This window comes from Helicoverpa zea, chromosome 15, assembly GCF_022581195.2.
Source record: "Helicoverpa zea isolate HzStark_Cry1AcR chromosome 15, ilHelZeax1.1, whole genome shotgun sequence".
Lineage (NCBI taxonomy): Eukaryota > Metazoa > Arthropoda > Insecta > Lepidoptera > Noctuidae > Helicoverpa > Helicoverpa zea.
Window position 1 is genome coordinate 11,727,055 of NC_061466.1, and position 15,423 is coordinate 11,742,477.

General features: G+C 41.6%; 3 protein-coding genes across 5 annotated transcripts; 2 read left to right on the plus strand and 1 right to left on the minus strand.

Moving 5' to 3' along the window:
- Window positions 1-37: 37 nt before the first annotated feature.
- Window positions 38-886, plus strand: LOC124636748. The gene has a single exon (XM_047172875.1). The coding sequence runs from the start codon at window positions 38-40 to the stop codon at window positions 884-886; it is 849 nt and encodes a 282-aa protein (XP_047028831.1).
- Window positions 887-4,240: 3,354 nt separating this feature from the next.
- Window positions 4,241-7,272, minus strand: LOC124637087 (tubulin-specific chaperone A-like). 2 transcript variants are annotated; one of them, XM_047173417.1, is made up of 5 exons: window positions 6,991-7,239; window positions 5,685-6,469; window positions 5,293-5,479; window positions 4,822-5,044; window positions 4,241-4,451 (listed from the first exon to the last, which is right to left on the minus strand). In XM_047173417.1, exons 2-5 carry the CDS (start codon window positions 6,288-6,290, stop codon window positions 4,358-4,360), a joined length of 1,110 nt encoding a protein of 369 aa, XP_047029373.1. In that variant the 5' UTR covers window positions 6,291-6,469; window positions 6,991-7,239; the 3' UTR covers window positions 4,241-4,357. The 2 variants fall into 2 exon arrangements, with proteins under 2 accessions (XP_047029373.1, XP_047029374.1); XM_047173418.1 differs by lacking the exons at window positions 4,241-4,451; window positions 4,822-5,044; window positions 5,293-5,479 and having other exon boundaries at window positions 6,189-6,469; window positions 6,991-7,272.
- LOC124637085 (myogenesis-regulating glycosidase-like) lies at window positions 7,271-14,559 on the plus strand. Of its 2 annotated transcripts, none has more exons than XM_047173414.1 (9): window positions 7,271-7,380; window positions 10,157-10,267; window positions 10,569-10,736; window positions 11,177-11,837; window positions 11,919-12,111; window positions 12,399-12,511; window positions 12,791-13,046; window positions 13,603-13,759; window positions 14,229-14,559. In XM_047173414.1, exons 1-9 carry the CDS (start codon window positions 7,362-7,364, stop codon window positions 14,414-14,416), a joined length of 1,866 nt encoding a protein of 621 aa, XP_047029370.1. In that variant the 5' UTR covers window positions 7,271-7,361; the 3' UTR covers window positions 14,417-14,559. The 2 variants fall into 2 exon arrangements, with proteins under 2 accessions (XP_047029370.1, XP_047029369.1); XM_047173413.1 differs by lacking the exon at window positions 7,271-7,380 and adding an exon at window positions 9,737-9,873.
- Window positions 14,560-15,423: the final 864 nt, after the last annotated feature.

The window sequence follows — 15,423 nt, forward strand, 5'->3', positions numbered from 1 at the left end:
ATCTATTCAAACACAAGCGGTGAGCGATTTTACAAAAATGTCGGAGCCAGAAATTTTTTCCGACGCTGACAGTAAGTGCGAAGTATCGAAAGTCGGACTTCCAATGCGTTGTCCGCCCTTTTGTCCGGAAGAACCAGCTGTATGGTTCGCCCAAATAGAGGGCCAGTTTGTCCTAGGAAGAATAAGTAGCGATACGACAAAATTCTATACCGTGGTTACTCAACTAGAAACGAAGTACGCAATGCCGGTTAAAGACATTATCACAAAGCCGCCAGAGACAAATAAGTATGAAAAATTAAAAACTGAATTAATTAATCGTCTTTCTGCGTCACAGGAGAAGCGGATCCAGCAATTATTAATCCATGAGGAGCTAGGTGACCGCCGGCCTTCTCAGTTTCTACGGCATCTACAAAATTTAGCTGGACCCGCTGGTGCTTCGGATTTTGTGAAAAGTCTGTGGACTAACCGCTTGCCGCAAAATATACAGACAGTGATTGCTTCACAGATTGCCGACCTGCCGGTAGAAAAGCTAGCAGAGATTGCTGACCGGGTGTACGACATTGTACCATGCACCCCGCAAGTCGCTGCCACCTCTGCATCTACCAGCACCGCGCCGGACTTGGTCAAAGAAGTAAGCGAACTTACAAAACAAGTTGCCCGGCTGTCATCGCAAATGAACAGCAAGTGGAGAGGGCGCTCTCGCTCTCGCTCACAGTCTCGGCACAACCAAAGAAGGTATTATCGCGGTCGCTCTAATAACTCTAGGACTCCACAGCCACCACCGAACCACCCGCATTGCTACTACCACTACACCTTTGGAGACAAGGCAAACAAGTGTAGACAACCATGCACATTTACGTCGGAAAACGCAAAGGGCGGTCGCTAGTAGCGGCCAACGACTGCCCCTCTTCAACAGGCCGTTTGTTTGTAACCGACCGAAATACGAAAATGCAATTCCTGGTGGATACTGGCTCAGACTTGTGTGTTTTCCCTCGGTCGGTAGTAAAAACGCCGGTGAAACTGTCAAAATTCGATTTGGTTGCAGCTAATAATACGATGATACACACATACGGGCCAACACAGCTACGACTCAACTTGGGGCTCAGAAGGGACTTCACATGGAAGTTCACGGTAGCTGACGTTTCTCGACCGATTATAGGGGTCGACTTCCTAAGTTTTTATAATTTACTTGTCGACTGCCGAAATCGGAGATTGATAGATAACACTACGACACTATCGGTTCCAGGAGCCCATTGCAAGTCATCGGACGACATTGCATCCGTGAAGGCAGTAGTCGGTGATACAGATTACCATAAAATACTTCGTGAGTATCCAGAAATCACCCGACCACCAGGAACACATGTACTGGGTAAGCACAACACGGTGCACCACATAAGAACCACTCCAGGCCCACCGGTAGCAAGCAAACCTCGACGTCTCGATCCAGCTCGAACATTAATCGCCAAGAAGGAATTCGAAGAGATGCTAGCAAGTGGTGTGGCCAGACGGTCGGAGAGCGCCTGGTCCGCTCCTCTTCACCTGGTGAAGAAAAAAGACGACGGATGGAGACCATGTGGCGACTACAGGGCACTAAATGCTAGGACGATACCAGACAGGTATCCTATACGCCACATCCACGATTTCTCCTACCAGCTATCAGGGTGCACAGTATTCTCCACCATAGATCTTGTCAAAGCCTATAATCAGATAAGAACAAATCCAGACGACATTCCGAAGACCGCCATCACTACGCCTTTCGGTCTTTACGAGTTTCCATTTATGACCTTTGGTTTAAGGAACGCCGCTCAGACATTCCAAAGGTTCATCGATGAAGTGCTGCTCGGTTTAGAGTTTTGTTATGGGTATATCGACGATATCCTAGTATTCTCGCAGACCCATGAACAGCACGAGCGGCATTTACGGCAGTTATTCGCCCGTTTAAGAGAATACGGGGTAGTGGTAAACACTTCAAAGTGTCACCTCGGACAGTCAGAGGTAACGTTTCTAGGATACCATGTGTCAGCTGCAGGAACAAAACCTCTAAGTACCAAGATACAGGCTATCCAAGAGTATCCAGTTCCCAAGACGGTCAAGGACCTTCGTAGATTTTTAGGTGTCATTAATTTTTACCGTCGATTCGTCCCAAACGCGGCCAAATTACAAGCCCCATTGAACGCAATACTAGCCGGTCCGAAAATCAAAGGAGCACATCCAGTCAATATGACTCCAGAACTCCTCAAAGCATTCGAAGACATCAAGACTTCATTATCCAACGCAACCCTACTGGCTCATCCGGATCCTTCAGCTGAGTTGGCCATCGTTACTGACGCGTCTGATACTGCTATCGGCGCTGTCCTGCAACAGCGAAGAGAAGCTAACTGGGAACCTCTAGCCTTTTATTCGCACAAACTAAATGGTGCTCAAAGAAAATACAGCCCGTACGACCGCGAGTTGTTAGCGGTATATGAAGCAGTGAAGTACTTTCGACATATGGTCGAGGCAAGAGACTTCGCGATCTTCACCGACCATAAACCACTGATGTTTGCTTTCAAGTCGAACAGAGACAGCTATTCACCAAGGCAATTCAGATACCTAGACTTTATAGGGCAATTTACTACCGATATAAGGTATATCCCGGGCAAGGAAAATGTGGTTGCTGATGCATTGTCACGAATCGAGGAAGTGTCACCGACAATAAACTTTGAAGATCTTGCAAAATTCCAGGAAACAGATCCAGAACTGCAAGACCTCATTCGAAATGGGTCCTCACTGAAGCTGGAAAAGGTTGCTACACCAACTGGCAACGCACAAGTTCTATGTGACACTAGCTCGGCTACGCCCCGACCGTATTTGACACCACAACTCCGGAAGCAAGCCTTTGAATCGTTGCACAATTTGCATCACCCTGGATGTTCAGCTACAGTGCGACTGGTGACGCAAAGCTATGTGTGGCCAGGGATCCGCAAAGACTGTAGAGAGTGGGCGAGGCAGTGTTTGCCATGTCAGACTTCTAAAGTCACTCGCCATACCAAATCCCCACCTTTCTCTTACCTAACCCCATCCTCTCGCTTCGCTCACATCCACCTCGACATCGTAGGACCGTTAACCCCTTCGTCTGATTACAGGTATTGTCTTACCGTCATCGATAGATTCACTCGATGGCCCGAGGCTTACCCCTTGAAGGACATCACGGCGGAGGCTTGCGCAGCAGCGCTGGTGGCCAATTGGGTGGCCCGCTTCGGCTGTCCGGCACGGGTGACCACTGACCGTGGCCGCCAATTCGAGAGTCACCTGTTCAAAGCTCTCTCTGCCTTGCTGGGGGCAGAGCATCTTCGCACCACTGCCTACCATCCAGCAGCGAATGGCATGGTGGAACGGCTGCATCGGCAGCTGAAAGCCGCCATCATGTGCCACACCTCTTCGCAGTGGACGGAAGCTCTTCCACTGGTACTACTCGGCATGCGTAACTCGTGGAAAGAAGACATCCAAGCTACGCCAGCCGAGCTCGTCTACGGGGAAGCACTACAGCTTCCCGGTCAGTTCATATCTATGCAAGCAGACTTCACCACAGCTGACGTCACCGAGTACGCAAATCGTTTACGACGTCACATGGCCAGCCTCACTCCGAAACCTGCAGCATGGCATAGCACGTCGCCCTTCTACGTGCCGCGAGATCTTCATTCCTGCTCCCACGTCTTCCTCCGTCGAGACCATGTACGACGTTCACTGGAACCACCGTACGCGGGGCCCTACAAGGTTCTACAGAGGCATGAAAAATATTTCACGATCGAGATACGGGGAAAGCCAAGCAACGTGTCAGTCGACCGCCTCAAACCAGCTTTCATAGCACGTGATGAGGCGCAGCATGAAATCACAAGAGCTGACACTACTAACACCAATACGATATCTGGGGCGAAAATAACGAGAAGCGGGCGTCGTGTAAAGTTCCCCGATTTTTATCGACCGTAGTCACGGTCTGGCCGGGGGGAACATGTGGCGGACTAAAACCTTTATACCTTCCTACCTTTTTGTGTGTGTGTTTTATTTTATATTTTATTAATTTTTCTCCGTCAAAAATGTTCTGACAGATTACAAATACCTTTACAATCTTGCTGAAGCATTTTTATTAAATACAGTCCTATTCAGGCCTGCGTAGTACGCTTAGATGCTACACATTAATTAATTACCGTTCCGAATAGTTAAGATACTTTTACGGGAAGAATAAAATAATACAAAAATGTACTATAAATGCATTTTTTATTGAAAAAGCATTGCAATTAAGGCCACATACATTAAATGCAAATAAATATAGATTACGTTGATGTTGCAAATACTGTTCGTTATGACGTACATCAATTCATGAAGGTTTGTCTTCAGCCCTAACAGATGGAGGGACCCAACCGACGGGCAGACTTGTGCCTTCTCTGCTTATGTAGGTATCCCACTGCGATCTACAAATATAACAATCAATAGTCAATAGTTGTGAGTGTGTCATAATGACGTAAGATATTATTCTGAGAAATTATCATTTATTACTGGTGGAAATCAGCGGTATTTTGATATTTTTTATCAGGTATTAGCGATGATTTTATCATTCGCGGCAAAAATGGACCCCAATGTAATGTATTATAGGCTATAGATAGGCTTTTGCTTTCGAAAGTTTTGTCTTTGAATTCAAATATTTCTCTTAATATTGTGGAGTGTTCATTTAATAACCATATAATTATTTTTATTTCTATGAGTTGAAAGAACTTATGCTTCCCTCAATCTAACATGGAAAGAGCTTTTCTTTGTTTCTTTACAATATTAGTATAGATTTACCTGACAGCAACAAATTTATCAACATTGCCTTCAAAGTCAACTTGGGGCATTTTCCCTCCAAACAGTGTTTCCCGCCACTTAGCTAAGTTTGAGGCTACGTTCTGTTCAGCTTCAGCTTTCAGGGTATTTACTAGTGTCGAGTCTTCACTGAGCTGAGCACGAAGATCTGATTCCTCACGCTCGTAGAGTAACAGCTTTTTGGACCATAGAGATTTCAGTTTGTCTGTAAAGAGGAAAATGGTTTGGTTACTTACAGTGGGTTAAAAATTTTATTCGGTGCTGAATGCTTAAGGCACAAAATGGGAGGTCTCTTTTTCAAAGGGATAATTTTATGACTCTAATTCTGGCAACAAGTAATAATTTATTCTGATGCCACAAAATCACGATCCTTATAGAAAACTTACTGATTATTACTTAATTAACAAATAGGACCTGAAGCAGAATTTGGTAAATATTTCAAAATATACTTACCAATGTGAGTATTGAAAGCAGCAGCCTCACTATCAGACACTATCTCCCCTCGTCCCAAAGCAGTGTTCTGTCTAGCTTTACGTAGTTTGAGCAGAGCATCCAGCTTGGTCAGGCATTTCTTAGCATCACTCTTCTTGCGGAGAACTTCTTTCAGTACTATGTCCGCTTGGAGCTTATTTTCTTCTTCCTGTAATGTTAAGATCACATTTTTAATGTTGTTTTTGAAAAACCAAAACATTAAGTCTTCTGGCAAATAAAGAACTTTGACTTAAGGAATTCTTTAAAATAAATAATGGGAAGATAATGAGTGAACTAGAAGAAACACAATTTGTGTAAAAAGGGTTACAACTTATAAACAATTAAAAAAAGGTTTTGATCAACTTGTATTTTACCTGCTTAGCTTTGTTGATATCATCCTGAATTTTCTGCAAATTCTCATCAATCTTCCTAGATCTCTCTTTCAACTCTTTAATTCTTTCCTCCTTTTCTTTTTTCTTCTCCATGTGGACTCTTTTCAATCGCAACCTTTTTGCTGATCTCTTGCCTAGAAGCTTCCGTAACATATCTAAGTGTGGACCATTGATAAGGGACATTGTTTTAGTAATTGATGTTTTATTTTCTTCAATCTCCTTTATATGGGATCTCCATTCTTTGTCAGGTAAGGTGCTAATGTTTTCCGATAACATTCTCTCTTTATCTTTCAAGTAATTAAGAATGAGAAGCATTCTACGTATCTCTTCACGGACTTCAGATATTGACATAGGCTTGATACTGGCTTGTATTTGTTCACTCACAGGTACTCTGCTTTCAAAGGTTCTCAGAAACTCTTGATCAGCTTCTTCTCTTTTAGATGCTGGGGTCGAAGAAGGAATGAAGAATGGTGGTGGCTGTGGTGGAGGTGGCACAAAATATGGTGGGGGTCTTACAAAACGTGGCAAACTTTGGAATGTAGAATTATTTCCGCAAAAATTATTATAAAAATTAGGATTATATGACATGATTGTTGTAGTTTTAAAAGTTATTAGAAATAATTGAGTTTTATTATAAAGCTGCGTTTTCAGGGAGCTGACTCTCAGCGTCCCGGAGTACTTGTTCAGCGGCTATGTAGTCCTCGTGCTCTTTGAGATCCTGTTCAGTTTCTAAGGTTGTCTTGAGATCGTTAAATGCCTTCACTAGCCTGCAATGAGAGGGAATGCAAATAAACTTCACAGTTTATCATAAAATGATCACTACCAACCCACAAGTGACAATTTTAATAACATTTTTCTAATCTCCAATATAAAATAAACTTAACAATGAATTTAAGTATCTATTGAGTGGAATAAATGCTCCAACTACTTATTGTGGAGAGAAGATTAAATCTACTTATTCTATATGTTTTTTTTTTATAGAATAGTCTTTTTAGAAAACCTATTCAATTCCCCAATGTGAATACAAACAGCTAGCAAATAATATAGACAAAAGTATTTCAAACTCATTGTTAAAATTGTAATTGCATAAAAAAGATAATTATTTATTTATGAATCATCACGGCTGAATGAGTAAGGACGCCAACAAAGGACAGATGTCGGAACTTAACCTCTTCGCACACCTGCGACTTTCACATTGAAATAAACTGAAACTACACCGAAAAACTACTGCAAACACTTCTCAATGACTATTCCTAAGTCTAAACAACAATTTTAGTGCATAACTCACCGCCTTTGGCAGTCAGGGACCATCATAAGCGACTCCTGCAAAACTTCCTCCTGCTTCCTAATATTATGTTCGTCCTGTCCTTCGTCTTTTATCTTCTGTATTCTATTCTTCTGCTGTTCAGCCTCCTTTTCGTACACAACCTTCTCTTTAGCTATACGTTTTACAACGCCGGTCTTAATTTTTATTTGACGAATTCTTGGATCTGCCATTGTTACAAAAAATCGCCACTATCCGCTATTGTTTTTAATGTCAAAGTGACAGTTGAGTGATCAGACTCGGCAAAGGCAACTGCGTAGTGCGTTTGGATATTTTTGACAATGAAGGGGGCGAAAGGTGCAGTCCAGTGAAGCAGAAAAACGGTGCTTATCGTAATGATCAATATTATGTGTGGTGGGTGACCCTTATTTTTGTGTTCAGTAACCATATCAAAATATCATTACCAATTGTTTTTTCTAATTTAAGTAATAATAATCCCTGTCAGGACTATTGCAGCCAATAAGCCTGGGGCCCGATTCTCCTAAGTTAATTTTTGTCAAAATCGAATAGAAATTGAATCGCAATATGATCGCAATAGCAGTTTTAAAATTAGGAGAATCGGGCCCCTGATATAGAGGTGATAGAACGATTAGCGCGCCGCGCGATGATAATCGATGTCGCCGTTCCGCATGACGAGAACCTCGTGAAAGCTGAGAAAGAGAAACAAATAAAGTATCTTGATTTAGCGCACGAGGTTGTCGCACGGCTGTTATTGTGCCGAATGTCGTTACGGCCAATGGTCTAATAGCCAAGAGCCTCGACCAACACCTCAGTAGGCTCTCGTTGGGCGGCTGGATCAAGGGACTGATTCCTTGATACGGCGCGTATTGTGAGGAGGTTTCTGTCTCTGGGACCCTAACCACCGGTACCTTGGACCTTGTGCCCGATATCGGTGGCCATCTATTTTTATATTTTTAAATGTTTTTTTTTTATTTTTATAATCTAAGATTTAAAAATATAAATAATATGTTGTAAGATAAATAAATGCACTACCAATCCCTGTCACACACCGAGCAGATTACATTACTTACACATTGTAATTTATATCTGAATGCTACTCTGGCCACACTTGCAACGTCTATCTACTAACGTTGTTTCTCATACATAACGGTCAATAACGGAATGAATAAGGTATTAGACAGGGATAGATAAGTGAGAACATAGACGGAGTAAATGAAGAAATTAGTACATAGAAGTACAATATCAGAAAGTGCACAGAGAGAGATAGGAAGGACTGATATACCTACAATACGTATGTAAGGAATTATAAAAGGATGATCTAGCTGGAAGCCGCCCCCGACATAGTTGGGAAAAGGCTCGGAGGATGATGATGACTTCAACATGACTGAATTGTTTTCATATTGCCCATTCCATTTCATCTTAAACGAATAGATGGATCATCAAATTCACTAACCTATCGATCTCATTCTCAATAGACCGTGACGTCACAAGTAAATTGATAATATGAGTGCGCGGGTTCGATTCCAGGTCAGACAGTACCAATGCAGCTTTTCTAAGTTTGTATGTACATACTTTCTAAGTATATCTTGGACACCAATGACGGCAGTGTTTCGGATGGCACGTTAAACTGTAAGTCCCGGCTGTCATTGAAGTGATGAAGGCAGTCGTTAGGGGTAGTCAGAAGCCAGTAAGTCTGACATCAGTCTAACGAAGGGGTATTGGGTTGCCCGGGTAACTGGGTTAAGAAGATCAGGTAGGGCAGTCGGTCCTTGTAAACCACTGGTACTCAGCTACATCTGCTTAGACCGGAAGCCGACCCCAACATGGTTGGGAAAAGGTTCGGAGGATAAGTCACAATTTAATTATGGTTGTATGCAAGCCCAAAGTGCCCTCTGCGGTAGATCCACCTCTGAACACTTAAACCATCACACAACTTTACTCAAACAGGATGTAGAAAATGAGATCATGTTTCTTTCTTACCTATACCTACACCTACATGTAGGCAGGTCATGTGTTTGAGAGTGCAAGTTCCAAAAATGCAACCAAAAATACCTATTATACCTACCTGATAAACTTCGGTGCATTACATAAATAGGTATTACCTGCAAATAAGATACCTACTTGAACGGAGCGAATCTTATCGAAAGAGACAAGACCTTGGAGATGGTTCGCGTGGTACCTAAAGTACCTAGTTGTCCTATCGACAAAACAAAATTAAAGAGAACAACAAACATACAGGATGAGCACAAAGAGATTTTTTTAATATCATTACTTTATACATTTCTCTATTTATTTAAAATCAATTTAGGTATATTTAAAATTGATAAATTCTAATTTGAACTGGAAATATTGCTGTTTGCCTGTACACTAAAAGAGTGCAGAAGGGACATGGATCATACCAATTGCCACAAAGCGCGTTATGGACTTGAACTTGAAGGGGTCAGTTTGCTATAAAGGTCCTCAACCACATTAGCATCAATTGTAATGATTGCACCATAACCACAAATATCAGAACGGAGAAGCGAATTCAAGACCACTTGCAATACCATTTTTTAGAGAAGTTAGAGAGCCTTCCCTACCTACTTCCCTACATAGCATACAGTGAAATATGAAATTCATACATAAGTGTGAATAAATATAATCGATTGAGGGGCATTCATTTATTGGTACAAAAATGTAATATCTCAACACACCTTATAAACCTATCTTCACGCCGGCAAACCCACAGGAGATTTGCTCTCGTCTTATCTGACGTACAACTATCTAGATCCGTCTGATATCCCCCAGAGATAGCCGTTCAGATATTGAGACAAATAAATATATTCTACTTGGCATTAACATCCGCAGTTTCGTTACACAAGATGAAGGTGCTTCTGCTATTGGCAGGTAGGATCATTCTGTTGCTATGGAGCCCTAAAGTGCATGTCACCATGAGTATCACATCCTTCAGTCGTTGTAGTATTCTGATGTGCCTATTTTGACCCTTTCTACAACTAGATATTTTCGTGAGAGGGTTGCTTCGCTCGCCTTTCCGTTTCATAGGTCTAAATGTTATTTCTAAGCCATTTCTTCTGCATAAATCCGTATTAACGGGTTCCTAAGAAGTGTTTAGTTACCTATCTGTCTTAACTTTGTTGAAGCTTACTGCAAAGTTATTGTTTTCCCGCAGGAGTGACAGTGGCACTGTGCGCCGTGCCTAAGGCATCCCACTCTCACAACACCCACAGCCTACACGCGCACAAGAACTCCGATGGCAGTTTCTACCTCACCATCGAGACACGTAAGTCATTTCAAAACCCTCAGTTTGAATCTTCACAAAGAAGTTTTAGAATATCAAAGTAATTCTACCCTATACGTTGGTTAAAAGTTTGAATGATGGCAACTCACTGAAAACCCTATACAACACTGAGCTACTCAACTTTCATGATTGAGTTGAAGATAAAGAAGAGGCCAACTTTTTTAAGTTTAGCACTTAAAATAATATGGTTTCTTTTGAAGAACTTATTTGCCTTTGCCGCTTTTAACGTCAGTATGTAAAGTTACTTAAACATGACCCATTCTTTATTTCGCACGGCAAACAGCGGCTGGTCCCCAATACCTGGGCCACGTGGGTCGCAATGCGGGCACCCAGGACAGCCGCGTGAGCTTCAACATGGAGGCCTCTGGTGACGTCAGCAGGGGAGGCTTCAAGGTCAGCATCACGTGGCACGGACCCAGGGACGCTGTCTTCACTGACTGTATTGATTTTGGTAAGTTCTTCATCTATATAAGACCCTATAAGACCATAAAATACAATGTAGGAAGATTTTTGAGGCAAGTATGTGATTCTTAGAATATATTGCCAATATCATCAGGTGCTTCGTGATATCTAGAGCACAAGCTACCACTTCTGTGCTTATCAAAATATCTGCCAACTTGCCCTATAGACCAACCATCAAGCGCTTATCGAAATTGATAATAAAAACTACCTAGATAGCACCTGACTACGTTATCAAAGATTCATTCACGTCAAGATAATCTTTTGTATTGAAAAAACAAATAACTACAAAAAACAAGAACTAGGAAATAATAATGATTGACAGCACGATTAGCGTTGGCTTAGAGCAACTGTGTACCTAACAATTTTAACAATAAGAAAAAAAATACATTCTCGTTGATCAAGTAATTAAAACATTTACATTACTATCAGGTGGCAGCCAATGGTTCGCAGGCCCTGAACAGAAACAGCAGTACTGGCCGATCCAGAACTCTAAACTGCAGAAATACTCTGTCATCTCCAAAGAAGACGACAATGCTGCAGTCGGCGAGCGCTACTGGCTTAACTCCGACGGCATGTACGTCTACGTGGCTCCTGAGGTCCCACTCTTCGTAGACTACCACAATGTTCTAGAAAACCATCTCTGCCTCATCGCCGAGGTCTCCGACCCTTACTCCACTCAACGTCTCTCAAACATTCTCCAATACGACCTCTGGTTCTTCGACGACCCGAAGATCGCCCACCAGCATGCCGTTGACACTTACCTCGGCAAGCCTACAGGAATTCCTGACTACAGGATGATCCAGTACCCAATTTGGTCTACCTGGGCTCGTTACTCGAGAGAAATTGATCAGGACCTGCTGTGGTCTTTCGCCAACGAGATCAAGGACAGTGGATTCCCTAACGCTCAGTTTGAAATTGATGACCTTTGGGAAGTCTGCTATGGATCCCTGTTTGTGGACACCAGGAAATTGCCGGACTTGAAACAGCTGGTGCAGGACATTAAGGGTCTCGGCTTCAGGGTGGCTATTTGGGTGCATCCGTTCATCAACAAGGACTGCGAGCCTTGGTATTCTGAGGCTCTTGATAAGGGGTAAGTTTGAAGCAAGCGTAGCATCATTTGTTTTGTTACTTTAACTGTCCTATATAAACTGATCCTAAAATCTCCCACCAGCTACCTGGTTCTGAACGAGAAGGGCAGCCCCGACACGTCATGGTGGAACAACAACGGCTCGGTCCCCGGCTACATTGACTTCACTAACCCTGAGGCTGCCAACTGGTTCTCCGATAGAGTCCGCAACGTGATTGAGACTTACGACATAGATACCGTCAAGTTTGATGCTGGAGAGTCTAGCTGGTCCCCTCAGGTTTGTATATTGTTACAAATTCAGCATTTAACATAAACTTCAAGAAGTATTGCATGTATAGATATTAGAGTTGCTATTGACTTGGCATCATCTTGACGTCTAGCTGAAGTTATGTAGTGTAGGTATAGGTGTGAAGTGAATTGAGAAGAATTTGGTTACACCAATTAAAGAAACATCAAGAGCAATAAATGTGCATCATGTCTTAGAGCCATTTTACAAAATATTCCTTTTATTTATTTTTAAACATAAATAAATAAACATAATAAATATTCCTTATTATTATGCAGATCCCAGTGCAGAAGGACTTGGACATCAACCTGCACCCGGGCCACATCGTGCAAGCTTACGTGCGCACCGTCGCCAAGTTCGGTCCTATGATCGAGGTCCGATCTGGTATGAGGTGAGAACAATTTGCGTATGAAACGAGCAAAACCTTGTACATAGTGACTGCCAACGTCCCATGAGAAGAATTTCATGCACATAATATAAAAACTAGACCTTAAAGTAGATAGCCCTCCTCGATAAAATTAAGTTAAAGAAAAATTTTGAAATCGGTCTAGTAGATAACTCTAAACTCTAAAATAATATTAGTATTAGTTATGATTATGACGACGATCGGTCTTTATAAAATCTATTTAAAATTGTAATAAGGGTGGTGTTAAAATATTTCTTCTTCCAGGACCCAAGACCTGCCAATATTCATCCGCATGGTCGACAAGGACACACTATGGGACTATGACAACGGCCTAGAGACTTTGATCACCACTCTTCTTTCAATGAACCTGAACGGTTACACCCTGGTCTTACCTGACATGATCGGAGGGAATGGGTACAATGAGAAGCCCAGCAAGGAGTTGTTCATCAGATGGCTGCAAGCTAACGTGTTCATGCCTGCTCTGCAGTACTCCTTCGTGCCTTGGGATCATGATGATGAGGTAATCGTACCGTCACGTTTATGTTTAAAAGGGTTGGTATAGGTAATTACTAGTGTTGAATCATCGTTAAGAATAAAAAAATATATAAACGTTATCTAAAGTCTCAACGTAAACTACTTTAGGTACTACTAGCGACCCACTCCGGCTTCGCACGGGAAAACAGTATTTCCCCACTTTAATGTATGTTATTATACATTAAAAACTTCCTCTTTAATCACTCTACCTATCGAAAAAACCGCATGAAAATTGGTTGCATAGTTGAAGATTTAAGCGTACAAAGGGACATAGGGACATAAAAAGCGACTTTGTTTTATACTGTGTAATGATGAAAATTATGTTCAGGCTGTCGACATGCGTTTGTCGTGTCATTCCGCACTACAAACCTTGTTCTAATGGTTTTAACACAAGATACGAGCCTTGGTCAATTGCCGAAAGAATCTAGATATATTGGTAGGTCTATATTAGTCCTGTCCAGCAGTTTCGTTGTCCAAAAAAATCTGTAGATTTTCCGCTGAAAATAAACATACCTTTTCAACAACACTTTTTCTTGCTTCAGACCGTAGAGATCTCCCGTCGCTACACCCAGTTGCATGCTGACTATGCTGACACCATTGTGGCCGCCATGGAGAAGTCTGTCAGCGAGGGTACTCCTGTCAACCCCCCTATCTGGTGGCTCGATCCTCATGATGACGACGCTCTCGCTATTGCTGATGGTATGATACCACTTACACCTTGAAAATATTTTGAACAGAAACAAATGTGACTTAAAATAAACAAATATACTTATATACAAATTAAAACTTATAAATGGCATTGAAAAATTGTTCCGCGTTGTTGTCACTAGGTAAATGTACCCAAAAGGCTAGCAGCATTGCCACGTTGAATGGCAATTCTCAATCTTTGTGCAGAATAAAAGCCTTAAAATATTTTTGTAGACTTAGATTTGCAACTAGCTTAAGATCTGAAAAATTGAGTTGTTATTCACTCGTCTTTTTGCACATCTAAAAACTATAATACATTTCCAAGTATTTAATACTGGCTTAACTAAGCCTCTATCCCTGGGCAGCCGAAATCACATAAAAGTACCTACAAGCTTAACTTTACCCCACTCTATTTCTTTGGGTTCCTAACACCCAATCTTCAAAATGCAAACTCCCGAACTAACCAACTTACTCCTTACAGAATTCCTCCTCGGCGAATCAATCTTAGCAGCCCCAGTGGTGAAACCTGGTGCCGTCTCTCGTGACGTCTACCTACCCAAAGGCACCTGGCGTGACGGCAACAACGGTGACATCATCCAGGGTCCAATTTGGCTGAAGGACTACCCAGCACCTCTAGATGTCCTGCCCTACTTCACTCTTGTAGAATGAATGCTGTTCATGTAATATTGTCGTGTACCTAAATTATATTTGGTTATGTTAAGAATGTTTGGGTTTATTGACGTTTTTAAATTGGAAGCATTGTGGTGAAGTGAGACATTGCCTGTTTTTGGAAATAAAATATGTTACGACCACTTTTTTGTCTTTGAATCAACAACAGTGTTCTTCAACTCTCAGGTCCAGATTTTTGTACCTGTTTCGTAAGCAAAGAATATCAGTGAAATAGTCTTTAATTTTGGCTTAAGTATACCTACAGATCTACTTATCTGTAGGTACTAGAAGAATTTAGGATCTCATTTTTGACATTTAGAAGTAAACATTATTCTAGTCAATAATATTGATACGACTTAGCCCCCCCAGGTTTAATAACTTAAATCAATTTAGATGAAGTACTCTTTCATAATAAAACTCTCAGATTTCTTTGATCTAAGATAAAACTGATAAAAATCGAAAAGAGGCTATACACAACTTGACACGACCTATGTAACTTAACTACATAACTAACTCTCCGACACTATGTAATGTAAGCCGTTGCTAATCCCTTTTATGTGGAAAAAATATACAGGCTGTTTTATGAAGCTATAGATAAATTGATGTAGAAACAATAGTTGAACAATTAAATGTATTCATGATTCATCATTCATCGGGCAGAGACAATTGCACAATTTCCTATGTTGTGCTGGTGTGAGGCGCCACACGTTTCCGCGATTATTAAAAATCCTTAGAAATTGAAACGTAGTCGAGTTGGATTTGTCTGTTTTGTTTGTCCATAGGGTCATAAACAACTCGTTAATTTCTTATAATCATTAATTTGTCGGATAGGCGAAACATCAGGATGGCACTATTGTCCGACATCAGCTAGGGTAATCGTACAAAGAGATAACTCAAAAAGAACTCAAAACTCAAAAACGTTTATTCAAATTAGTCAGAATAAAAGACAGCCCCCAAAACGCCCGCCCTTCGCCACTTCCTATGTGTTTTGGCTGGGGAGAAAAAGT